This window comes from Schistocerca gregaria, chromosome 10 (genome assembly GCF_023897955.1).
Source record: "Schistocerca gregaria isolate iqSchGreg1 chromosome 10, iqSchGreg1.2, whole genome shotgun sequence".
Taxonomy (NCBI): Eukaryota; Metazoa; Arthropoda; class Insecta; order Orthoptera; family Acrididae; genus Schistocerca; species Schistocerca gregaria.
The window spans coordinates 147,068,000-147,095,125 of NC_064929.1; the positions used below are offsets into that span (position 1 = coordinate 147,068,000).

Below are 27,126 nucleotides of genomic sequence, written 5' to 3' on the forward strand. Positions count from 1 at the left end.
CCTACCCCACGCCAAACCCAGGGTTGTTGTGCGGCAGTGGAAAGAAGATAACTTTGCTGTTCTCTGGTAAAACTAGCAACTGCAGCTGGATGCTGTACAGGCGATACTATGAACTACAATTAGTGATCGATGCATTTACAAACAAAATGCGCCAGATTGTTTATCAGATATACGGGGTGTTACAAAAAGGTACGGCCAAACTTTCAGGAAACATTCCTCACATACAAAGAAAGAAAGTATGTTATGTGGACATGTGTCCGGAAACGCTTACTTTCCATGTTAGAGCTAATTTTATTACTTCTTTTCAAATCACATTAATTATGGAATGGAAACACTCAGCAACAGAACGTACCAGCGTGACTTCAAACACTTTGTTACAGGAAATGTTCAAAATGTCCTCCGTTGGCGAGGATACATGCATCCACCCTCCGTCGCATGGAATCCCTGATGCGCTGATGCAGTCCTGGAGAATGGCGTATTGTATCACAGCCGTCCACAATACGAACACGAAGAGTCTCTACGTTTGGTACCGGGGTTGCGTAGACAAGAGCTTTCAAATGCCCCCATAAATGAAAGTCAAGAGGGTTGAGGTCAGGAGAGCGTGGAGGCCATGGAATTGGTACGCCTCTACCAATCCATCGGTCACTGAATCTGGTGTTGAGAAGCGTACGAACACTTCGACTGAAATGTGCAGGAGCTCCATCGTGCATGAACCACATGTTGTGTTGTACTTGTAAAGGCACATGTTCTAGCAGCACAGGTAGAGTACCCCGCATGAAATCATGATAACGTGCTCGGGCATGGATGTGTGTGGTGTCCTTATGTTAGTTAGGTTTAAGCACTTCTACGTTCTAGGGGACTGATGACCACAGATGTTAAGTCCCATAGTGCTCAGAGCCATTTGAACCATTTGATTCTCCTCGGCCCACACATGTTGATTGTGAAAATTTACAATGTGATCACGTTGGAATGAAGCCTCATCCGTAAAGAGAGCATTTGCACTGAAATTAGGATTGACACATTGTTGGATGAACCATTCGCAGAAGTGTACCCATAAAGGCCAATCAGCTGCTGATAGTGCCTGCACACGCTGTACATGGTACGGAAACAACTGGTTCTCCCGTAGCAATCTCCATACATTGACGTGGTCAACGTTACCTTGTACAGCAGCAACTTCTATGACGCTGACATTAGGGTTATCGTCAACTGCACGAAGAATTGCCTCGTCCATTGCAGGTGTCCTCGTCGTTCTAGGTCTTCCCCAGTCGCGAGTCTTAGGCTGGAATGTTCCGTGCTCCCTAAGACGCCGATGAATTGCTTCGAACGTCTTCCTGTCGGGACACCTTCGTTCTGGAAATGTGTCTCGATACAAACGTACCGCGCCACGGCTATTGCCCCGTGCTAATCTGTACATCAAATGGGCATCTTTCAACTCCGCATTTGTAAACATTGCACTGACTGCAAAACCACGTTCGTGATGAGCATTAACCTGTTGATGCTACGTACTGATGTGCTTGATGCTAGTACTGTAGAGCAATGAGTCGCATGTCAACACAAGCACCGAAGTCAACATTACCTTCCTTCAACTGGGGCAACTGGCGGTGAATCGAGGAATTAAAGTACATGCTGACGAAACTGAAATGAGCTCTAACATGGAAATTAAGCGTTTCCGGACACATTTCCACATAACATCTTTTCTTTATTTGTGTGTGAGTAATGTTTCCTGAAAGTTCGGCCTTACCTTTTTGTAACACCCTGTGTAGGGGGCCCAAATAACTCGCAGGGTCCCACGATATCAGGGTCACATATCACAAATATGTGTTCTTCGTTTTAATTGTAACTGAAGTTACACTTTTTCTCCGAATTGGCCACATTTTCGTGAACCGGAAAGCTGCCAATGGCGACTAATTCAAAGCAGGAGCATGAAGGAGGACGGATACCCATAAAATTTTAATTATTATCTTGAGAAGATAGCTATGCCAGATTGAATTTTTCTTGTCTTGTTGGTAGGTGTCTCCAGCCCTCTTAAACACTGAAATCCTCCCGCCGCAGTACCTCACCATGCCGCTGAGTGTGCAAAACACAACGGGGCAGCCCATTGGTAAAATGGAGTTGAAATGAAAGGTCTGTGAAATATTGTGGGACTTGACTGCTAAGGTCATCAGTCCCTAAGCTTACACACGACTTAACCTAAATTATCCTAAGGACACACACACACCCATGCCCGAGGGAGGGCTTGAACCTCCGCCGGGACCGTAAAATGGAGTACCACGCAGTACAACGTTTTGTTAGTTTGAAAGACAGCAACGCTGCAGCGATCTGTGGTGAGCTGGTCAAAGTCTACAGCAATAATGCACTGTGAAATGAAACATTGTTGAGGTGCTGCAGTAGCTAAGGGCCAACTCGGGTTTGCGCCAAACCGGGTTCAACTCAGCTGAGACGAAACATCTGAGAGAACATTCAACGTCGTTCTCTCTCTCTGGCCGCGTGAGATTAGCCGAGCGGTCTTAGGCGCTGCAGGTATGGACTATGCTGCTGGTCCCGGCGGAGGTTCGAGTCTTCCCTCGGGCATGGGTGCGTGTGTGTTTGTCCTTAGGATAATTTAGGTTAACTGGTGTGTAAGCTTAGGGACTGATGACCTTAGCAGCTAAGTCTCATAAGATTTCACACACATTTGAACATTTTTTTTCTCTCTGTCTCTCGCTCAGCTTACGATTCAGTTCAGTTATCCAACTCGAACTTCGCGGTTCCCCAATCGGTGATTGCTTATACAGAGACGCGCGTGAGGGGTACTACGTAAGGAGCAGTTTTTGGCTTTTTGGTTTGAATTTCTGAAGATAGACTTGTGAAAAATCTGAAATATGCAATATAGATTTTGAATGCTGTCAGGCGATCGTAAAATAGCCTGAGTTGTTCTCGATTATGACTGAATACTGCAATACAGGCCGCGGTATCGGGCCTTTCGGCTTGAAACTTTGAAAATATAGTTATGATTAGGCGAAATGCAAAGTATAAATTTTGGCATCAAGTGGTCCATCGTAGTCTACCCGCAAATTTAGCCAAGAGCGCTAAAGTGCTGCATCCTGGACTCGGGTTGGCGCGCCAGCCCCAGATCGAATCCACCCGTCGGATTAATGACGAGGGTCCGTGACACGGTCAGTCTGGATGTGGTATTTAGGCGGTTTTCCTCATTACACTAATTGAATACCGGGCTAGTCCCCATGTCCCACCTCAGTTACACGCCTCGCAGATATTTGAAACACCTTCTCCCTATTTCATGATTTACACTAGACGCAGACAGTTGGGATACACTGATTCCATGAGGGGGGGGGGAGGGGGGGTGTTCGGTGTGGCGGCAGGAAGAGTATCCGGCGTCCCATTCCAATCAACCTTGCCAAATTCGATTGTAATCACGCCGACCCTGCGAAAACTGCGCGACAAAGGCGTAATCAAAAGAAAGATTGGTCATTGTAAGGTAGCCAAAGCACGATCACGAGCATGATTGCATACCTTGCCACAGGCCGCAAACATGGGTCTTTTCTTTTGAAATTTTCAAAGTAGACTTGTTAACTATCCGAAGGTTGCTGTATAGATTTTTGACAGCTATCAGGCGATCGTGAGGTGGCAAAATTTCTGTTCAGGAGTATGACTGCACCTCACGGAACAGACCACAGTGTTAGATCTTTCACCTTGGAATTTTGAAAACATCCAAAGTTTACAATCCTGCCTTTACTGAGAAAAATAATGCTACAAAAATCATACTCAGCCACCCGGCAGTCACAACCAATGATGTCATCGACTCGCCAAATGTCGTGTGCAGTCACAGGTCTGCCGCTCCATATTTCGTCAGCCAACGATGTTCGTCCTTCAGCTTCGTTACATCAACGAACCCATCTCCTAACAGTGCTGATATCATTGCTGCAACTTACACATGTTTCAGTATTTCACGTACAAGGCATTTCACCTTCTGCTTTCAAGAATTCTATCACATATCGCTGTCCAGTACGAATACTGATGTAGGCCATCTGGACGTGACAGTGGTACTGGAATTTGTTGATGCAGAAGGTTACCACTGCAGTGGTCTGGAGAAAAAAATTTGCCCAATAACGTCAAATTGAAATTTTTCACTTTTTCAATTAAGGAGAAAAAACTAGAGGCCTCGCTTTTTGACTGACCCTCATACTACCCCTCCTAAGTTGTGGTAAAAGAATGAATGTGCAGCAGAGCAGAGTAATGTGTGCGGAACGACTGTAATGCAGCAACTTACTGACCTGACCGCAGGCACCTCCAGGATGTCCCACTCGACGGACATGTAGAACTCGGAGAGGTCGACGCCCACTTCCACGACGTTGGAGCCCGCCTGCTCGTCCATGTGCCGCAGATCCACCTGCGGAAGGGAAGGAGTCAGGCCGTCAGCACAATGGTCGCTACTCACACTGGTGCAGACGCCGCGCGGGCTGGCGCAGCCGCCCGGGACCCTGGGATGCCCAGCTGGTGCACAGCAGACCTCTCGCTGGTTTCACTGGAACGCGTCTGTGGAAATCTCCAAGCCTCGTGGAGAGGTGGTAGGTGGAACCTCCAATACTGTACTCTGGTTGGGGTTGGGTTGTTTGGGGGAAAAGACCAAACGGCGAGGTCATCGGTCTCATCGGATTAGGGAAGGATGGGGAAGGAAGTCGGCCGTGCCCTTTCAAAGGAACCATCCCGGCATTTACCTGGAGCGATTTAGGGAAGTCAAGGAAATCCTGTATATTGAGCAAGCAGTAAAGGAAACGAAAGAAAAGTTCGGGGTAGGTATTAAAATCCATGGAGAAGAAATAAAAACTTTGAGGTTCGCTGACGACATTGTAATTCTGTCAGCAAAGGACTTGGAACAGCAGTTGAACAGAATGGACAGTGTCTTGAAACGAGGGTATAAGATGAACATTAACAAAAGCAAAACGAGGATAATGGAATGTATTCGAATTAAGTCGGGTGATGCTTCGGGATTTAGATTGGGAAATTAGACACATAAAGTAGTAAAGGAGTTTTGCTATTTGGGGAGAAAAATAACTGATGATGGTCGAAGTAGAGAGGATATAAAATGTAGACTGGCAATGGCAAGGAAAGCGTTTCTGAAGAAGAGAAATTTGTTAACATCGAATATAGATTTATGTATCAGGAAGTCATTTCTGAAGGTATTTGTATTGAAGTGAAACATGGACAATAAATAGTTTAGACAAAAAGAGAATAGAAGCTTTCGAAATGTGGTGCTACAGAAGAATGCGGAAGATTAGATGGGTAGATCACATAACTAATGAGGAGGTATTGAATAGAATTGGGGAGAAGAGGAGTTTGTGACACAACTTGACTAGAGGAAGGGATCGATTGGGAGGACATGTTCTGAGGCATCAAGAGATCACCAATTTAGTTTTGGAGGGCAGCATGGAAGGTAAAAATCGAAGTGGGAGACCAAGAGATGAATACACTAAGCAGATTGAGAAGGATGTAGGTTATAGTAGGGGAGATGATGAGGCTTGCACAGGATAGAGTAGCATGGAGAGCTGCATCAAGCCTGTCTCAGGACTAAAGACCACAACAACAACAAGAACAACAACAACGGAAAACCTAAATCAGGATGGGCAGACGCGGGATTGAACTATCGGAATCCCGAATGCGAGTCCAGTGTGCTAACCACTGCGCCATCTCGGTCGGTCGCTGCGCTCTGATCGAGGCCTACTTCACACAGACCCAATATTGCCAAACTACGACTTCTGATGCGCTTTCGACTAGCTTGCAGCAACCTAATCGAAGACACATTGTTTACAACTCGTTGGTATCCCAGCAAATATTTGCAATTTTCTTTTGTACTGTGAAACTTCCTGGCAGATTAAAAATGTGTGCCTGATCGAGAATCGAACTCGGGACCTTTGCCTTTCGCAGGCAAGTGCTCTACCAACTGATCTACCCAAGCACGACTCACGCCCCGTCCTCACAGCTTTACTTCTGCCAGTACCTCGTCTCCTACATTTCCAAACTTTACAGAAGCTCTCCTGCGAACCTTGCAGAACTAGCACCTCTGAAAGATAGGATAGTGTGGAGACATGGCTTAGCCTCAGACTGGAGGATGTTTCCAGAATGAGATTTTCACTCTGCAGCGGAGTGTGCGCTGATATGAAACTTCCTGGCAGATTTAAACTGCGTGGCGGACCGAGACTCGAACTCGGGACCTTTGTCTTTCGCTGGAAAGTACTCTACCAAGGAGGAGCTTCTGTAACGTTTGGAAAGTAGGAGAAGAGATACTGGCAGAAGTAAAGCTGTGAGGACGGGGCGTGAGTCCTGCTTGGGTAGCTCGGGTGGTAAAGCACTTACCCACGAAAGGCAAAGGTCCCGAGTTCGAGTCTGGGTCCGCCACACAGTTTTAATCTTCCAGGAAGTTTCATATGAGCGCACACTCCGCTGAAGAGTGAAAATCTCATTCTGGAATCATTTGAACTGTATTAGCCTTTTTCAGGTGTACAAATAAATGAAAGTGTAAAATCTCTGAAATTGCTATCATGTCCTCAATTTTATTCTTGGTCAGTGTCTCACTGCCAGATAAAAGAAGTGCATCACCATGAAGAAGCAGTCAAGTGATAATGTCAGTACACAAACTCATCTTTGGTGGCAATGTAAATGATTAAACCTGCAAATCTCTGCAACAGGTAGAAGGGCCACTGGAGTGCATTCGTGATCACTCTGAAGGACTTGGATTTGCCGCATAATTCTATGAGATAGAGTTATCAACACTTGACAGCATCTGAAATGGGCATCATTGTTGCTCTCAATTATGCTCCCTACTCAAATCGTGGAATATCCAGATCGGACTGCATGAGAACGTGAGCGCAGCCATACTTGTTGTCAACGTTCCAGCCAACCACTTCTGTGCACCACAAGGGAGGGTCATCATATTGTACCATAAGCACGTCATAACCCCTTCACGTCCAAGAACAAGTAATGAACTGCATACCACATTCTGTCTCATCCTGCACCATTGTTCAAATACTATCTGCAGCCAATTACTGTCCTATGTCCAGCCTGCCGTTGACACCACAAAACAGATGGCTGTGTTTGGAGTGAGTGTTTAGTGACGAATCGCGGTTTTCACCACCCAAGATGACCATCGGTGACGAGTCTAGTCTTGTTCCGACCTTGGGAGAGGTAATGGTGTTACTCCTGGCGACGTGTGGGGAGCCATTGGGTATTAACTCACATTACAGGTGGTGATTTTTTAACAGGACAATGCTCGTCCACACATAGGTCTTGTGTCTATGAACTCTCTGCATGATATTGAGGTACTCTGGTGTTCCCATTAGAAGACGTGTGGTACCACCTCTGACATGGTCAGTACTGGCACTGGAGATGGGTTGACGTCTAACACAGTTACAACACCAGTGGGCCACCTTGCCTCAGGAGAGGAAACAATGGCGTTATGACAGCCTACCCAACCAGTCAATGCCTGCATCCAGAGGAGAGGGGGTGCAACTCCATGCTGATGAGTGGGTCCACACTGCCTTATTCTTTGTAAATTTGACCCACCTTTGAAAACACTGAAATAACATCATACAGCCATATAATACATGACATTTCAATTCGTTTTCTCCTCCCCTGGTGCTACACATGTTTTGAAAGGCAGTGTATATCTCTGCACAGCCGTTTTCTTCCATACGTTATGGTCGCGTTTTGTCTTGGTATGGTAGCGTCTTCATTATACAGATAAACTCCTGAGAATGGCTGTATAAATCTGAGCTAGTTGCATAGCTAAGAGTAGTTCAAATAATTCCACCAGGAAGGAGGTACAAGGCTCATGTTGTTTAAACATGTGGTTTAAACATGCCTAGATGTTCAATACAGCGGTTCTATCGCGTCCGCATTGTTACTTTGTTTCAGGAAGGGCTCTCAATGAGGGAAGTGTCCAGGCACATCGGAGTGAACCAGAGCTATGTTGTTGGGAGATGGAGGAGATACAGAGATACAGGAACTGTCGATGACGTGCCTCTCTCAGGCCACTCAAGGGCTACTACTGCGGTGGATGACCGCTACCTACGGATTATGGCTCGGAGGAACTCTGACAGCAACGCCGCCCTGTGGAATAATGTTTTTTGTGCAGCCATAGGACGTCGTGATACAACTGAAATGTGTGCAATGGGCTGCATGACGCGCAACTTCACTCCCGACGTCCATGGAGAGGTCCATCTTTGCAACCACAACACCATGCGGTGTGGTACAGATGGGCCCAACAACATGCCGGATGGACCGCTCAGTACTGACATCACGTTCTCTTCACCGATGAGTGTCGCATATGTCTTCAACCAGACAATCGTCGGAGACGTGTTTGGAGGCAGCGCAGTCACGCTGTATGTCTTAGACACAGTGTGCAGCGAGTGCAGCAAGGTGGAGGTTCTCTGTTGTTTTTGGGTGGCTTTATGTGGGCTGCTGTACGCTGGTGGTGGTTGTGGAACGCGCTGTAATGGCTGTACGATACTTGAATGCAATCCTCCGACAGATAGTGCAATCATTTCGGGAGCATATTGTCGTGGCATTCGTCTTCGTGGACGACAATTCGCGCTCAGATAGTCCACATCTTGTGAATGACTTCCTTCAGGATAATAACATCTCTCGACTGGAGTGGCCAGTATGTTCTCCAGACATGAACCCTATCGAACATGCCTGGGATAGACTGAAAAGGGCTGTTTATGGACGACGTGACCCACCAAACACTCTGAGGGATCTACGCCGAAATCACCATTGAGGAATGGGACCATTTGGATCCACAGTGCCTTGATGAACTTGCGGATAGTATGCCATGACGAATACAGGCGTGCGTGAATACAAGAGGACGTACTACTTGGTATTAGAGGTACTGGTGTGTACAGCAGTCTGGACCACCACCTCTGAAGGTCTCGCAGTAAGGTGGTACAACATGCAGTGCGTGGATTTCATAAGCGGTAAACTCTCGGAACCGAGGTGATGAAAAACTTTTTTGTGTGTGTAATCGAAATGGAAAAATGTTTTCCGTTTCCAAAATATTTAATTCTGCTGCAGTTTCTTGTCAATTTTTAAAAGTTTGTTTGTGGAGATATATTATGCCACTTAATTAATGTAAGAATAAAGTTTGTGTGATTTCGTATCAGTTATTTTACGTAGAATTATCGTTCTATCCAACGGACAGCTTTCTACGAGAAGTCGTCACCAGAAATCAGGTAGTAAGGACTGGCAGTCATCGAATGGAAGCAAACGCATTTCCAAAACTGGTTAAAAATGCACCCAACGACATTCAACATTATGGCTTCGCATGCTGGCCACACTGGTCCATGGTGATACACTCAAAATCGCCCATACAATGTGGGGAGTACACCTCAGAAGCGACTGCATCCCACTTCCTAGGTTTCGCCACTACCGACTTGCTCTATATAAAAGAGAGACAGCGTAGGTCAATACAAACACAGACGCTTCTAATGTCAAAAATTCTGAACTCATGTCCTTGATTATTTTATGCGCTTATCAACTTCAGCTGAACCCAAAGGAATTCAGTTTTTGTTTCAGGGTGTGACCATTAATGACCAGTACTTGTGCTAGCAGGTCAGTTTGCCTAGTTCAGAACTACATAATCTGAGTTTTTGTGAAATAAGCTGTGCTTGGACCCTTCACTCTTATGCTTGTGCCATATTCAGTATTTACAGGTTAAAAATGAGAATGGACCCAGTACTGATCCCTGTGGGACCTCACATGCCGCATTCCCCTATTCTGAGGTCAATTAACGCCAGGAGACCCTCAGATTACTGTTCCGAAAGAGGGATGGCACCAATGTTGTAATATTTTAGTTTCCCATAAAGAATTTGAGTCATACTATCAAGAGTTTGACATGGTCACAAAATACACAAACAGGATAATTTCTCTTGCTTACTCTTCCATAGCTTCGTTTTTAAGGTCTTATATTGATTTTTTTGAAGATAATGCTTTACGAAAAAGGAACGAAGAGGCAGCTACCAATTTTTGCTTAATTAAATGCCTTAATTATGAAGGTTTATGAGAATTATACTGACAAATTTTCAAACAATGGTGAAGGTACTTTTGTAAATATTTCACTGTTGACAACTCTTGGTGTCCGACCATCCATTCAAGAAGAAGTGGTTGTTGGAAGCCACAAAAAGGAACGATCAGGTACTCCCCATCACTTTTCTAGTGCGTGACCCTGTGACATGATTATCCACATAACTTGTGATAATGAGAATGAATGTCTGGAACTCCACGATCTGAATTTGAACAGAAGTAAGGCAAGGGGAATTTCGTTGCACAAGCCCATGAATGGGCTATTAGTGTTACTATAGATGGAGCACAGCCTTTTGTCACCACCTCACTAGGATATGGATGGTGGCGGGTCTTCTGCCCATGGGAAATGTCCCTACTACCCATGTGATAGTAGGCTGAATGCACGTGGGGTGATTGGGAAGTGCCTGGAACGAGGAAAAGTCTTTATCCGATATTGACCCCAGGACCACCAGCGCTCCCGGTCTAATGCCCTGCCTGCTGGACCACCATGGCCACCGAATCTAAATATATAGGTGTGTGCATCCCATCATGACTCAGCAACTGATAATAAAATTTGTTTCGCATATCGGCTAATACCAGCAAAACATCACAATAGGGTGAGACACACTTAGCACCTTTTTGGTGGGAACATTGGTGGGAAATTGTTGACACATTAGCGTATGGCTGGTAAGTTATAACGTACTATCTGAGGAAAGAATCTTAGAGGGTTTCTGGAGCATGATTGAGGTGGATGCGTAAATAATTGAACATGGACCATATTAGGATCGAATCCACTGTTTGCAGGGGTTACTGGTTTGATTGGTGACAGTCACGAAGACATTTTACTCTAAGAGATGGGTTGGGGTTGGATTGGGTTGAACTAAACCACAGATGGGAGATGTGCTGGTTAAATGGATACCTCGAGTTAGCCGCAGGGAGAAGGAGTGTGGCCACATGTAGATGGCGGAGCAAAGAGTGTAAGCAGCGTAGGAAATGTATTTTTAGGCTGAAGCCGAGAAAAGAAGCTGAATAACCGATGAAGATCAAGCTTTATTGTCTTACAAGCGATTTTCTGTCTTTCAAAACTGAGAAATAGGCTAGAGAAGATTGGTGTCTTTCAGCTACTCTATTTAATACTGACATAATTTAGTTCAAAATTTCTTCCAACGTAAGAGTGGTACGACAGTAGGATTAAGGACAATAAAATGTATAAGGCTTGCTGATGACATGGTATGACGCTGCGAGGAATCTGGAAGGATGGTAAATATTAAAAACCTATGATTTTTTCAAGGCAGTCAAGGAAGATAAGGGAAAATTTGTGATTGGTTAGTGGGGCAGTGCAAAATAATCATCAATATTACATTAAATCAAGAAACAGTGTCGAAAAAATATTGTTTTACAGAGAGCATGTCATTTTCAATGGTTTATTAAATAAAAAATTGAAGAGGAGACTGGTGTTTAGCATGGGGTGTGGATCCGAAGAAGAATAGAAGACCAAAGGGGCACACAAAACAAGGAGTGAGGTTTGGTTGTACAAGATGAACGAAAAAAGACAAATACTGGAAGCAGTTAAGGCAGAGGAAAAGAAATTGGTTAAGAAACTGATTGAGAAGAGACTGCATAATGAAGACGCACAAGAAGGAATCGTGACTGACTAGAGGACTACAGGAGAAACCATGATTTTGGATTTAGGTTTACACGTTAAACTCTCTGTATTTTTTAAATCTCTTTGACGGCATGGTTGTAGAGCATTCTACCATTTAGTTAGCTTAAATAGATCGCACACTGATGTCACTAATATTAGATTTTGATTTGTTGTAGGAAACTCGATAAAAGATGCTCCCCACCCGAAACTGATCGGTGTGCACAAGAGACTATGTAGAAGATATTACAATCTGCCTAACTGCTGTTGTTCGGTATCTAATATCATTATGAAAGTAATCTAAGTGAAAACTTGCTGCCTAGATTGTGGCAACACTTAATATATAACAACCAACTCCGACCTCTATCCACGTGACAGTGATCCCGTCAACTGAGCGAAAGACGTTTCTCGATGGACACTGAGAAGGCGCCACGGACTGATCTGTTCAAAAGTTCACTCGAAATCCTATGAAACGTCTTTCAGTTGTTCTGCGGCCAGCATCTTTTAACACCCAGAAAATGGGCATTATCCATACACAATGCATCTGGTACAGCGGAAACAGCATTCATAGAGAAACTGTTCCCCAACGAAGTCTGCCGATGAAGGATCTTTTTTTCTAGCTATCAGCCTTATGACTGGTTTGATGCTACCCCATGAATTAGTCACCAATGCCAACTTTTTCGTCTCAGAATTGCGCTTGCAACCTACGTCCGCAATTAGTGGCTGGATGTATTCCAATCTCTCTCTGCCACTACCGTTTTCGACCTCTACAACTCCCTCTAGTACCATGGAAGTGATTCTGTGATGTTTTAGGAGATGTCGCATCACCCTGTCCTTTTTTCTTGTTATTGGTGTTTTGCATACATTCCTTTCCTCGCATAGTTCTGCGGAGAACATCTTCATCCTCATCCTTTCTCAGTTTACCTAATTTTCAACATTCTCCTGTAGTACAGGAGAATGTTGCGAGAGCTGTTCTGCTCTTTACGTCCTCCTTGCTCTATCCATTGCCGGTTAGTTTGCTGCCTAGGTAGCAGAGTTCTATTTCGTGTTCATCGATTCTGACAAGTTTCTCGCTATTATGATCTCTACTACTTTTCATTATCTTCGTCTTTCTTCGATTTACTCACAAAACATATTCTTCATCCAATAGACTGTCCATTCCATTCAACAGATGCTGTAATTCTTCTTCACTTTTGCCGGCCGCGGTGGTCTCGCGGTTCTATGCGCGCAGTCCGGAACCGTGGGACTGCAACGGTCGCAGGTTCGAATCCTGCCTCGGGCATGGATGTGTGTGATGTCCTTAGGTTAGTTAGGTTTAAGTAGTTCTAAGTTCTAGGGGACTAATGACCACAGCAGTTGAGTCCCATAGTGCTCAGAGCCATTTGAACCATCTTCTTCACTTTCATTGAGGATAAAAATGTTATCAGCAAATCTTATCATTCATATTCTTTCACCTTGAATTTTATTTCCACTCTTAAACCTTTCTTTTATTTCCGTCGTTGCTTCTTCGATGTATAGGCTGAGCACTTCATTCCTGGTCTTCAAGTCTTATTGTTCCGTCTTGGTTCACGTATGTATTGTGTATTACCCGTCTTTCCCTATAGGTTATCTGCTCTAGACAGCCGCGGCAACCGAGCGGTTGTAGGCGCAGCAGTCCGGAACCGAGTGATTGCTACGGTCGCAGGTTCGAATCCTGCGTCGGGAATGGATGTGTGTGATGTCCTTAGGTTAGTTAGGTTTAGGTAGTTAAGTTCTAGGGGACTGATGACCTCAGATGTTAAGTCCCATAGTGCTCAGAGCCATTTGAACCGTTTTTGTAATTGTCTCAGGATTTCGAGCATCTTGCACCGTTTTACATTGTCAAATATTTCTTCCACGTCGACAAATGTTATGAAGATGTCTTGATTTTTCTTCAGTGTCGCTTCCACCATAAACCGCAACGTAAGAGCTACCTCTCTGGTGCCTTTACCTTTCATAAAGCCAAATCGACTGTCGTACAGTAATTCTCAATTTTATTTTCCATTCTTCTCCACACCGATCAGCCAGAACATTATGACCACCGACGTACTATCGATATAAAGCCACGCGATAGCAGCGTCATCTGGTGAGGAATGACTGCTAGCCAGAAACAACGGTGCATATAGTACCACTGAGCGTGCTGTCCGTGTGTAGAATGGGGAAGGCACGCGCTCTATCTGAGTTTGATCGAGGGCAGATTCTAATGGCACGGGGGCTCGACAAGAGCATTTCGGAAATTTCGCGATCTGTCGGGTGCTGTGACGACTATCTTCAGCGTGGCGAAACCAATGTGGAACGATTCCCAGGCGTAGTTGAGTTGGACGGCCGCCCTTCATTACAGATGTAGGACGTCGTAGGCTGGGCAGACTGATAAAACTGGACAGGAGGCAAATTGTGGCGGAGTTAACATCAAAATTTAATGTTGGATAGAGTACAAGTGTGTCTGAATACACAGTGCAACGAACACTCATAACGTTGGGAGTCCCCAGCCTAAAATCCATGCATGCGTCAATGTTCACAGGACGTCACAGGTAACTGCTAAGACTGAAATACATTGACGTCCGGAAAGCGTTTGACTCGGTGCCCCACTGCAGACTCCTAACTAAGGTACGAACATATGGAATTGCTTCCCAAATATGTGAATGGTTCGAAGACTTCTTAAGTAATAGAACCCAGTACGTCGTCCTCGATGGTGAGTGTTCACCGGAGGTGAGGGTATCACATGGAGTGCCCCAGGGAAGTGTGGTAGGTCCGCTGTAGTTTTCTATCTACATAGATGATCTTTTGGATAGGGTGGATAGCAATGTGCGGCTGTTTGCTGATGATGCTGTGGTGTACGGGAAGGTGTCGTCGTTGAGTGACTGTAGGAGGATGCAAGATGACCTGGACAGGATTTTTGATTGGTGCAAAGAATGCCAGCTAACTCTAAGTATAGATAAATGTAAGTTAATGCAGATGAATAGGAGAAAGAATCCCGTTATGTTTGAATACTCCATTAGCAATGTAGCGCTTGACACAGTCACATCGATTAAATATTTGGGCGTAACACTGCAGAGCGATATGAAGTGGGACAAGCATGTAATGGCAGTTGTGAGGAAGGCGGATAGTCGTCTTCGGTTCATTGGTCGAATTTTGGGAAGATGTGGTTCATCTGTAAAGGAGACCGCTTATAAAACACTAATACGACCTACTCCTGAGTACTGCTCGAGCGTTTGGGATTCGTATCAGGTCGGATTGAGGGAGGAAGCAATTGAGAGCCGGGCTGCTCGATTTGTTACCGGTAGGTTTGATCATCACGCGAGTGTTACGGAAATGCTTCAGGAACTCGGGTGGGAGTCTCTGGAGGAAAGGAGGCATTCTTTTCGTGAATCGCTACTGAGGAAATGTAGAGAACCGGCATTTGAGGCTGACTGCACTACAATTTTACTGCCGCCAACTTATATTTCGCGGAAAGACCACAAAGATAAGATAAGAGAGATTAGGGCTCACACAGAGGCAGTCATTTTACCCTCGTTCTGTTTGGGAGTGGAACAGGGAGAGGAGATGCTAGTTGCGGTACGAGGTACCCTCCGCCACGCACCGTATGGTGGATTGCGGAGTATGTATGTAGATGTAGATGAAATGAGAACGTGACTTCGCACAGGACGTTGGTGCAGTGTCAGAGCATTGCAAGGTCTGTTGAATACCGATACCTTCTTCATCACGCCAATGAGAGGGTGCGAATCAATTTTCTTTCAGGGGAACAGCTGCTTTTCATGTGTGCTGCGAGATGGAGGCAGCTGGCGGCTGCTCTGTTATGCTCCGGGGAACATTCATGTGGGCATCCATGGTCTCAGTGGAGCCCATGCAAGGCACATGTCGGCCAAGAAGACTCGTACACTGGTTGTAGACCACGCATATCGTTTCATGAGTGTCGCCTTTCCCGACGGCAGTTGCATTTTTCAACAAGATAATGCACCGTGTCACAAGGCCAGGAGTGTGATGGAGTGGTTCGAAGAACACAGTGGCGAGTTCCATATGATGTGCTGGCCACCCAGCTCGGCAGATCTGAACACGATCGAAAACATCTGGAATGAGACTGAACTTAGCGTTAGATCTCATGGACCCCCTACCCATAATTTACGGGAATTAGGCGAGTCATGTGTGTAGGAGTGGTGCCAATTCCCTCCAGCGACGTAACAGCGCTTTATTGCTTACATGGCATGATTCGTTGCTCTTGTTATCCGTGCCGAAGATAGACATACCGGTTATTAGGTGGATGGTCATAATATTCTGGCTGACCAGTGTATATTATTCTTGTCAGCATATTACATGCATGAGCTGTTAAGCTGATAGCACGATATTTGTCGCGACTTGTCGGCTCTTGCAATCTTCGAAATTGTGTGGATGATGGCTGCCTGTTAAGTGTTAATTATCACTTCCGAAAAATACAGTTCGGGAATAATTTTTTGTTTGAAACTTCCTGGCAGATTAAATCAGTGTGCCTGACCGAGACTCGAACTCGGGACCTTTACCTTTCGCGGGCAAGTGCTCTAGGAGACTGGGTACTGGCAGAAGTAAAGCTGTGAGGAGGGGGCGTGAGTCGTGTTTGGGTAGCTCTGTTGGTAGAGCACTTGCCCGCGAAAGGCAAAGGTCCCGAGTTCGAGTCTCGGTCCGGCATACAGTTTTAATCTGCCAGGAAGTTTCAAATCAGCGCACATTCCGCTCAAGATGAAAATCTCATTCTTGAAAGAATTTTTTGTTTGCTTGGAGGTACATGCCTGTAATCCCGTTACAAATCGAATTCCGCACGCTAAAGTACCTCAGTACGCCGCTAGAAGAGCCAAATCAAAGTGGTACAACACGTTATACCTTCTGGTATTTCGTCTCGTGCATTTGGACGAGAACAACGCAGCAATAATCCGTCCCGAGTGAGTGCGAGTGTACGCTGACGGTGCACCACTAAGTGACATAGTGGTTAGGGTGCATAGAGGCTTCCAGGGTGGCCAGACAGATTTACAAAGAACGACGTGGCAAACCTTGTCTCTTCCGAATGACGAGGTATCTTAAGAGCAGTGGAGGTAGTGCTGCTCCATGCCTGGCGAATGACAATCGAGGCGGTAGTAGAGAAATTGGAGAAGTTTCACAGTATTTTGAATGTGACCGCCTACTGTGTTCTGCAGCAACGCACATCTCTTTAGTTAGCCTGCCGGACTAAGACTGCAATGGAAATAGTGTCGCTATATTAGCTTAATCCAGATGACCTCTTTAGTCGCCTCACAACAGACGAGTATTGAGTGGATGACTACAACCCCGAGACAGAGGAGCGAAGCAAGCTGTTCAGTCAGACGAATTCACCACTACAGCCACCCTCTGGCCATATGATGGTGAGCATTTTTTGAGTCTGCTGCGGTTTGGGGTGCGATATTACAAGTTTACGCTCATAAGAGGAAAACAGTCACAGGATCATACTACCAAAATCTCTTGATGAAGTTACGTGAAACTGTAGAGACTAAGCTTCCCGGAAGCTGTCTGGTAGTGTGTTTTTGATCCACGAAACTGATCCAGCCTATTGTGCACTGGGTAGAGTCACACAGGGTGCTTCTTTAGGCTGTGAAATTTTGACTCAACCCTGTATTTTTCTGACATTGCACCCATTTGCAAAAGATTGGAAAAGGGAGCAGATCATCCCCTTTTTCAAGAAGGGACGTCGAACAGATGTGCAGAATTATAGACTAGGTCTATACGTCGATCTATTGTACAATTTTGGAACCTGTATTATGTTCGAGTATAATGAGTTTTCTGGAGACTAGAAATCTACTCTGTAGGAGTCAGAATAGGTTTCGAAAAAGACGATCATGTGGAACCCAGATCGCACTATTTGTCCACGAGACTCAGAGGGCCATAGACCAGAGTTCCCAGATAGATGTCGTGTTTCTTGACTTCCGCAAGGCGTTTGATACAGTTCCCCACAGCCGTTTAATGAACAAAGTAAGAACATATGGACTATCAGACTAATTGTGTGATTGGATTGAAGAGTTCCTAGATAACAGAACGCAGCATGTCATTCTTAATTTCGAAGTAAGAGTGATTTTAGGTGTGCTGCAGGGGAATGTCGTAGGACCGTTCCTATTCAAAAAATATATAACTGACCTTGTGGATAACATCGGAAGTTCACTAAGGCTTTTCGCGGATGATACTGAAGTATATCGAGAGGTTGTAACAATGGAACATTGTACTGAAATGCAGGAGTATCTGCAACGAATTGCCGCATGATGCAGTGAATGGCAATTGAATCTCAATGTAGACAAGTGTAATGTGCTGCGAATACACAGAAAGAAAGATCCTTTATCACTTAGCTACAATATAGCAGGTCAGCAACAGGAGGCAGTTAATTCCATAAATTATCTGGGAGTAGGCATTAGGGGTGATCTAAAATGGAATGACCATCTAAAATTAATCGTCGGTAAAGCAGATGCCACAGATTCGTTGGAATAATCGTAAGGAAATGCAATCCGGAAACAAAGGAAGTAGGTCACAGTACACTTGTTCGCCCACTGCTTGAATAGTGCTCAACGGTGTGGGATCCGTACCAGATAGGGTTGATAGAACAGATAGAGAAGATCCAACGGAGAGCAGCGGCCTTCGTTACAGGATCATTCAGTGATCGTGAAAGTGTTACTGAGATGATAGATGAACTCCAGTGGAAGACTCCGCAGGAGAGACGCTCAGTAGCTCGGTTTGGGCTTTTGTTGAAGTTCCGAGAACAAACCTTCACCGAGGAGTCAAGCAGTATATTGCTCCACCCTACGCATACCTCGCGAAGACAGCATGAGGATACAATCAGAGTGATTAGAGCCCACACAGAGGCACACCGACAATCTTTCTTCCCATGAATAATGCGAGTCTGGAATAGAAGGGAGAACCGATAGGGGTACTCAAGGTACCCTCCGCCACACACCGTCAGGTGGCTTGCGGAATATGGCTGTAGATGTAGATGTAGTTGCTTCTTTCTCTTTCGTTTTTGCATTTCCAGAATGACTAAACGGTGGTCTTAGGGGTGGGATGTGTTGTCAACAGCCAAAATGCAGAATTCCACAATCAAGTTCTCTGCGTAGTCATCCATAATTAGGAAAGACGTGGCGGCTTCAAGAGTGAAAACGACGGGAGTGACAAACACCATGACCAAGTTTGACAATTGCAGCTTGACTTTTTAGACGTGAATAATTAATACAAGGGGCAGTCAAATGAAAACCGAAAGCCCACCACAATGGGATCATGGAATACTTCCAGACAAAAGTATCCCAGCGGGACAAGAGGCTGTAAGTTCCTGATTCGTAGAACAGTTGATGTGTCCACAACCACTCCCTCACATGTTTTTCCTCATCCGACCGAAACCGACTTACAGGCACCTCTTTCTTCGGGTCACCAAAAGTGTGAAAATCACTCATTAAAAGATCCAGGCTGTATGGAGGATGCTGCAGTGTTTCACAACCAAATTACTGCCGCGAACTCTTCGTGTGAGTGGCAGCTTTGCGGCGGGCGTTATCGTGCAAGAAAATGATTCCGTCCAAAAGCATTCCTACGAGCTTTAAGTTCATGGCGCGCAATACTTTCTGCAAAGTGTCTTCATGGTGTTGCGCATTGATTGTGGACCCACACTCGACGAACTCGACGAGCAAAGGGCCCCTGCACCTAAGGGAGGTCATTGTGACCTTATCGGTACCTGTGTGAACAGCTTTGGATTTCTTTGGCAATGGAGATGTGGGACGGTTCCACTGTTGGGTTTGACATCTTCGCTCGGCTGTCAGAGGGAATGAGCCTGTGGCACGATAACGTCTGCACGCCCCCACATTGCCAACCAGACAAATGCTACCCTGGATGGATTTGGTTCACAATCACTGCAACATCCTCCATACAGCCTGGATTTCACACTGTGTGACTTTCACACTGTTGGCCACCTGAAGGAAGACGTGCATGGATGTCAGTTTCATCTGGATGAGGAAGCGCAATAGTGAGTGCGGTTGTGGATCCGTCAGTGACTGACAGAGTTCGACGAAACAGGAACTGATCGCCTTCTTTTCCAGTGGGATACCTGTCTTAATGTGTTTAGTGATTAATTTTGATTGGAACCATTCAATGATCCAGTTGTGGCGAGTGTTTTGTTTTCATGCGACTGCCCTTCGTACTATAGAACTACACCCATCATAATGGCAGGAGAAGACGTCCTGTATGCTACTAGTTACATGTTTGATGTCCATGGAATGAACGTAAGTTGGTATCTGAACATAAATGAATTCGAAGTGTTTATCTGGCGATTACAATGCGTTAGTTCTGTAAAGATGTCGCTGTGCTCCAGCCGGTGCGAGGTAGGGTCCCGGACAGCTGAGCGCATTTTGGAGACATACGGTACTTACCAGCAAGTGCATCCAGAACATGAGTCAGATAGTAGCTGCTGGGTGTTCTTCCTTGAGCAGGATGAGTCCTCGCCACCTTACCATATATGTCGCAGACGACGAGTTGGCGTGACATTCACCACATGAGCTAAATTAAGCCTTGAATACAATTTCTGTCATTCACAGAACATGACATAGAACGCCACATAGACGTTCAGTTTAACCGCACACACGCACGCGCATACACACACAAACACACACACACACACTCGCGCGCATACACACACACACACACACACACACACACACACACACACACACACACACACACACACACACACTCACACACCCACCCACACATACACCTTCGAGTCTTCAGGGAATCATATCATTTTCGTAAAACCGATCTTTATCGCACTTGTAGATTACTTTAATTATTTAAAATGAACGGTTTCGGTTCAGCATGTAACATCCTCGGATTCCTAGATATAAGTAAAGTAATTAATCAAGAGATAATCTAAGAAATTCATTCTTGCTATTACACAACACCATCAAATATCAAATACAACAGAACAGCCAGCCGGTGTGGCCGTGCGGTTCTATGCGCTTCAGTCTGGAACCGCGTGACTGCTACGGTCGCAGGTTCGAATCCTGCCTCAGGAATGGATGTGTGTGATGTCCTTAGGTTAGTTAGGCGACTGATGACCTCAGAAGTTAAGTCGCATAGTGCTCAGAGCCATTTGAACAACAGAACATAGCTCATTGCAAGGATTACATCAGTAATCTACCAAACTTACTGGTCGGAAATTTTACATTCTACATCATAGTGAAAATAGTAAGTGAAGTAATCCACAACGTTGATATAGCCCACTATCCATATGCCAACAGGTCCATGTCGTACATGTGTCACATACAAATGAAAAACATATGCCCAACAGGAATTAATAATAATTTTTCTTTGTTTGTTGAGAATGAATTTTGGAACACTTGACTAAAATTTGTGGTTTGTTAGGGCTAAAAAATATGAATGGTAGAGTTCGCCTGTACAGGACAGAATTCTCTACGAACTAGCAAAGATTATTATTAATTCAGTTTGGACACATATTTTTCATCCATATGTGACAAATATACGAGACGTCATCTGTTGGAAATTACCTTGTGGGCTGCATGAACAATGGGGAATTTACCAAATCACTATTTTAGCCTGTGACATAGCATGCAAATTTTTCTGATAAACTGGACGGATTACTGTTGTAACCAATACTATAAGGTACGTTCTGGTTCATTTGATGTTCGCTGGTAATAACAACGTCGTAATTCATGTTGAATAGTTATTTTACTTTTATCTGTGGATTCGACACTTGATACTGAACCGAATCGGAGCATTTTTATAATTAAAGTAATCAAAAACGACAATAAAAAAATGTGTTTTACAACAAGTGACAGCGGATCATCTGCGAGAACATTATGCCAAGTTTTGGAAAATCCTTTTCGCTTCAGCGTTCGCTGTCGGCAACCCACCTTCCTCCAGCAACTCCGTCGATTTCTTCGCATCTCTTGGAATCCAGCAGAACAATTTCCTGCAACTCAATAACCTCACTCCGTTAGCCACCCATATGCATTACATTTCCGTTGAAGTCGTAACTACTTCTTCCACTGTAGCCGGTTCCCAGCTCTGCATGTTTATTCTTCTCTCTTACCCAGTAGTTCCCACCGTACATCACTCCATTTCTCGGGGTCTAACCATTAGTACATCAGATGTTCATCTTTGACCGTCGTAAGTTACACTCCTGGAAATGGAAAAAAGAACACATTGACACCGGTGTGTCAGACCCACCATACTTGCTCCGGACACTGCGAGATGGCTGTACAACCAATGATCACACGCACGGCACAGCGGACACACCAGGAACCGCGGTGTTGGCCGTCGAATAGCGCTAGCTGCGCAGCATTTGTGCATCGCCGCCGTCATGTCAGCCAGTTTGCCGTGGCATACGGAGCTTCATCGCAGTCTTTAACACTGGTAGCATGCCGCGACAGCGTGGACGTGAACCGTATGTGCAGTTGACGGACTTTGAGCGAGGGCGTATAGTGGGCATGCGGGAGGCCGGGTGGACGTACCACCGAATTGCTCAACACGTGGGGCGTGAGGTCTCCACAGTACATCGATGTTGTCGCCAGTGGTCGGCGGAAGGTGCACGTGCCCGTCGACCTGGGACCGGACCGCAGCGAGGCACGGATGCACGCCAAGACCGTAGGATCCTACGCACTGCCGTAGGGGACCGCACCGCCACTTCCCAGCAAATTAGGGACACTGTTGCTCCTGGGGTATCGGCGAGGACCATTCGCAACCGTCTCCATGAAGCTGGGCTACGGTCCTGCACACCGTTAGGCCGTCTTCCGCTCACGCCCCAACATCGTGCAGCCCGCCTCCAGTGGTGTCGCGACAGGTGTGAATGGAGGGACGAATGGAGATGTGTCGTCTTCAGCGATGAGAGTCGCTTCAGCCTTGGTGCCAATGATGGTCGTATGCGTGTTTGGCGCCGTGCAGGTGAGCGCCACAATCAGGACTGCATACGACCGAGGCACACAGGGCCAACACCCGGCATTATGGTGTGGGAGCGATCTCCTACACTGGCCGTACACCTCTGGCGATCGTCGAGGGGACACTGAATAGTGCATGGTACATCCAAACCGTCATCGAACCCATCGTTCTACCATTCCTAGACCGGCAAGGGAACTTGCTGTTCCAACAGGACAATGCACGTCCGCATGTATCCCGTGCCACCCAACGTGCTCTAGAAGGTGTAAGTCAACTACCCTGGCCAGCAAGATCTCCGGATCTGTCCCCCATTGAGCATGTTTGGGACAGGATGAAGCGTTGTCTCACGCGGTCTGCACGTCCAGCACGAACGCTGGTCCAACTGAGGCGCTAGGTGGAAATGGCATGGCAAGCCGTTTCACAGGACTACAACCAGCATCTCTACGATCGTCTCCATGGGAGAATAGCAGCCTGCATTGCTGCGAAAGGTGGATATACACTGTACTAGTGCCGACATTGTGCATGCTCTGTTGCCTGTGTCTATGTGCCTGTGATTCTGTCAGTGTGATCATGTGATGTATCTGACCCCAGGAATGTGTGAATAAAGTTTCCCCTTCCTGGGACAATGAATTCACGGTGTTCTTATTTCAATTTCCAGGAGTGTAGATGCACAAGCGTTGGCGACGATACTCCACCTTTTTCGGAACAAGACAGTCACACAAGCCGCTTCTTCTGGCTACCGAATTTTGAATGTTATGAACCGCACTGGCTGAAATATACATTCGATTAAAAGTCACGACCACTTTCGTGTCAGCTGCAGACACTTCCTCAGTAATGTATAACATTAGTAAAGAAAAATTTCTTTTACCATAATCCTCAACAATCCCCCGAAGAATAAAGGGATACGGAAAAGTAATATAATATAGAAGTACTTGAAGAGTACTCACAGCGATTGTTTTTAATAAATCAAAGCGGCAAAGTAACTGCTTTAGAACCGTTACTCATCATTCACGTCACCTGAGGATACGTTTTCAGTTGACGCGAAACCGGTCGTGATTTTAATGAGAAGGAATTTACAGCCAGCGCGGTTCACATCTCTCGAAATGTGGAAATTTGGCTGCTGTTGCCCTCAACTTAAAACAACATTTCTGATTTTGCCTCAGCGCCTGTATGCTTCTGATACGGCGCCCAGCGACTTCTTCCTCTTTCCTCAGATGAAGAAACTGTTGGGTGCTAAGCATTCCCGAATGAAAACGACGTATTTTAGGGGGGGACGTAATCTCAACAGCAAAAATGCGGACTTCTGCAGTCGAGGTTTTTGCCACGTCGCTCGCCGTTGGACCAATGAAACTCATTGAAGGGTGAAGATGTACAGAATAACTAACGGCATCACTAAATTTCAAGATCACAGGTTGATCCTTTTCGAGGTGACAGTTCAAATTTTAGGTCTACCCTACGTAAAATTTTCTTTGCGGTATATTGATTGTGTATTCGGTTTACTCTTATTCTAATTTTCAAGTTCCGAGATTTAAAAAAAAGAGTGTTGGACGAAAGAGGCAAGCATTTCTCTGGCGTTGCGAGGAGACCCAAAATCCTAGCAGTCAGGTTGCCAACATGGCAACATTTGACCACATCAAGGTAGGATCGCCATACGGTGCAACGAGCACATCGTAGTACCTGCCTATCTGCAACTGCCATTCAGGAACAAGTAAGGGACTCCATAAAACGGTCTGTGTCAACTCACATCATTGGTTGGACACCAACAGCAACGCGACTAGGGAATTACCATCTCACGCACAGGCTGCCATTAACACAAAACAGATGCTGTGCCATGACTGGGAATCATGGACTGCTGTTGAATGTCATCGTACTGTTTTTGATGCTAACTTGTAGTTCTGTTCTATCTTGGATGATCATCGTTGGCGAGTATGATGGCGATCTATGGACTCGTTTCATCCTTACATTGTATTAAACGGCACGGACTTTTTACTTCTTCGTCATGATGTGGGAAACCATCGGGTATGACTCCAACCAGCGTCGGAAGCCACTGAGTATGACTTCAGACCACAACAACTAGTGACAGAGATCTCAGACGGTACATCACATGGATACTGCGTCCTCGTGCTTTACCCCCATACGAAAGTGACACAATACCATTTTTCAAGCTGCATGATGTTAAGATGACCAGCAAGATTCCCACATTTGTTGGCAGTAGAGCATATGTGAGACTAGCTCGCGCATCTTCTCTGTGTGAATGCCGTTATCCAGGATGTCTCGGACCTGTTACATCAGTTGTGGACCAGGTTGCCTCAGGAAAAGATATGACGACTCTCTGACGTCCTTCTGAATAGAACCAGTTCTTGCAGAGGGAGTGCAACACTGTACCAATAAGTAGTCTCCTACAGCCAAGTTCATGGTACATTTGCCTGATTTTTGTAATCACTGAAATAACATCGCGTATCCTCTCAATGTGTGAAGTTCCATTTCCTTTCCGCCCCCTCCCCCCATTCTAGCTGCTTCAGTCTCCTGCTCAGGCAGTGTAATTTCATAATTTCATGGCATACCGTCATTATTTATTAAATTTACGTTGACTGCATTCGTTTCACTTGAGAGAATTTAATAAATTTAGTGAAAAGGTGGTTTCACTAGCAGCTTCCTTTCAGCTAAGAGACTATGTACCTGACCAAGACTTGAACCCAGTACCTTTGCCTTTCCTGGATTGTGCCCGTACAGACTGAGCTATCCAGGCAGGTCTCACACTCCACTCGCACAGCCCTACTTCCCCTGTACATCGTCGCCCAGCATCCAAAACTTACTGGATTAGCATTCTTGGAAGAAAGAGTATGGTGGACAAACCATTTGCAGAATTAATCTTTCACCATGTAGTGAAGTCGTGCATATTACTGATGAGCTAAAAAATTATAAATAGTGTGTTGATGCTTCTTTTGAACATAAGACAGCAAAGATTCTGCGTGGCATAGATTGGATAAGTCATTGTATGTTATGAGAGACATATACGTGTATGACAACGGATGTCTACAGACTGGATAAGTCATGTGTATGTTATCAGAGAGAAATACGTGTATTGAACTGGATGTCTACAGATTGGATAAGTCATGTGTATGTTATGAGAGAGACAAACGTGTATGGCACTGGATAAGAAATGTGTATGTTATGAGAGAGACATATGTGTATGGCACTGGATGCTTGTACATTGGATAAGTCATGTTTATGTTATGAGAGAGAAATATGTGTATTGCACCTGATGTCTACAGACAGGTCACAGTATTCCCGTACATTCAGACCTGGTACTTAGTTGTTGGAAAGGTGGTGACTGATAACATAAAAATGCCCAACATTAGGCCAATCTGGTGGCCAAGACATGAACGTGAGTTTTCTTGTATGCTTCTACAAACATGTTTAGCGCGATCATTGCCCAATGACACAGTTATCCTGATGGAAGATGTCACTCCGCTGCATAAAGCATGAACAGATGTAAATGGTTCAAAAAATGGTTCAAATGGCTCTGAGCACTATGGGACTTAACTTCTAAGGTCATCAGTCCCCTAGAACTTAGAACTACTTAAACCTAACTAACCTAAGGACATCACACACATCCATGCCCGAGCCAGGATTCGAACCTGCGACCGTAGCGGTCGCGCGTTTCCAGACTGTAGCGCCTAGAACCGGTCGGCCACTTCGGCAGGCTGCAAGTGGTTCCCTGAATTTCGCTTTAGTGCCCAGCTGTCGTGGTGTCTTCGACTACTACAACAAGTCCAATGGAAGCTATGGTGACTGTCGAACGTAGCATAATGGTGCCTCCATCGGCATGCGTGACGATGAAAGTTTCAAACAGCCATTTGCCTGGACAACGGCATATTCAGACACGATCATCGATCTGGTGCAACAAGAGACACGATTCATCCATCCAGGCGACATGCTCCCATTGATCAGACCTCGATAACCCTGTACCCACTGGAATCATAATTTACGATATCACTAGGTCAGCATGGGAACGCTTAACAGTCGTCTGCTGTGGAGACCCTTATTCTGTGATGCGCGCTGAAGGACGTGGTCTGAAACATTTCTGCCTGCAACAGCGCTGAACATTGTCATCAGATTTGCTACAAATCGCCGCCTAATTACTAGGGTCCTCCAAAAGAAATGCACACTATTTTTGTAAAAATACAGTTTTCATTCTGCATGTGTGAAAGTTTAGCAGTGTGTAGATACATCCTTCCCGCTTGTTTTCAAACTTAGTTCAACCTGTTCCCGTGAGTGGGCCCGTCACAGTATGTCTTCGAGATGGCTCCTACACTTGACGTTCGTCAGAAGCAACGTGCTGTCATAGAATTCCTGTGCTGTGAAAACGAAACAGTGTGTAACATCCACAAGAGATTGAAAAAGGTGTATGGAGATGGTGCTGTCGATTGCAGTACAGTTATTCGGTGGGTAAGCAGGTTACGTGATGAAAGCGGGCACGGCAATATTGAGGATTG

At 45.4% G+C, this 27,126-nt stretch overlaps 1 protein-coding gene across 3 annotated transcripts in view; it reads right to left on the reverse strand.

The window, feature by feature from the left end:
* Positions 1-27,126, reverse strand: part of LOC126293524 (acetylcholine receptor subunit alpha-like) — a 597,900-nt gene that overhangs the window by 80,362 nt on the left and 490,412 nt on the right. For all 3 annotated transcript variants that reach the window (XM_049986782.1, XM_049986784.1, XM_049986783.1), the window contains exon 5: positions 4,272-4,387. In XM_049986782.1, the coding sequence (XP_049842739.1) occupies positions 4,272-4,387 (116 nt within the window). The remainder of the gene's footprint in view (positions 1-4,271; positions 4,388-27,126) is intronic.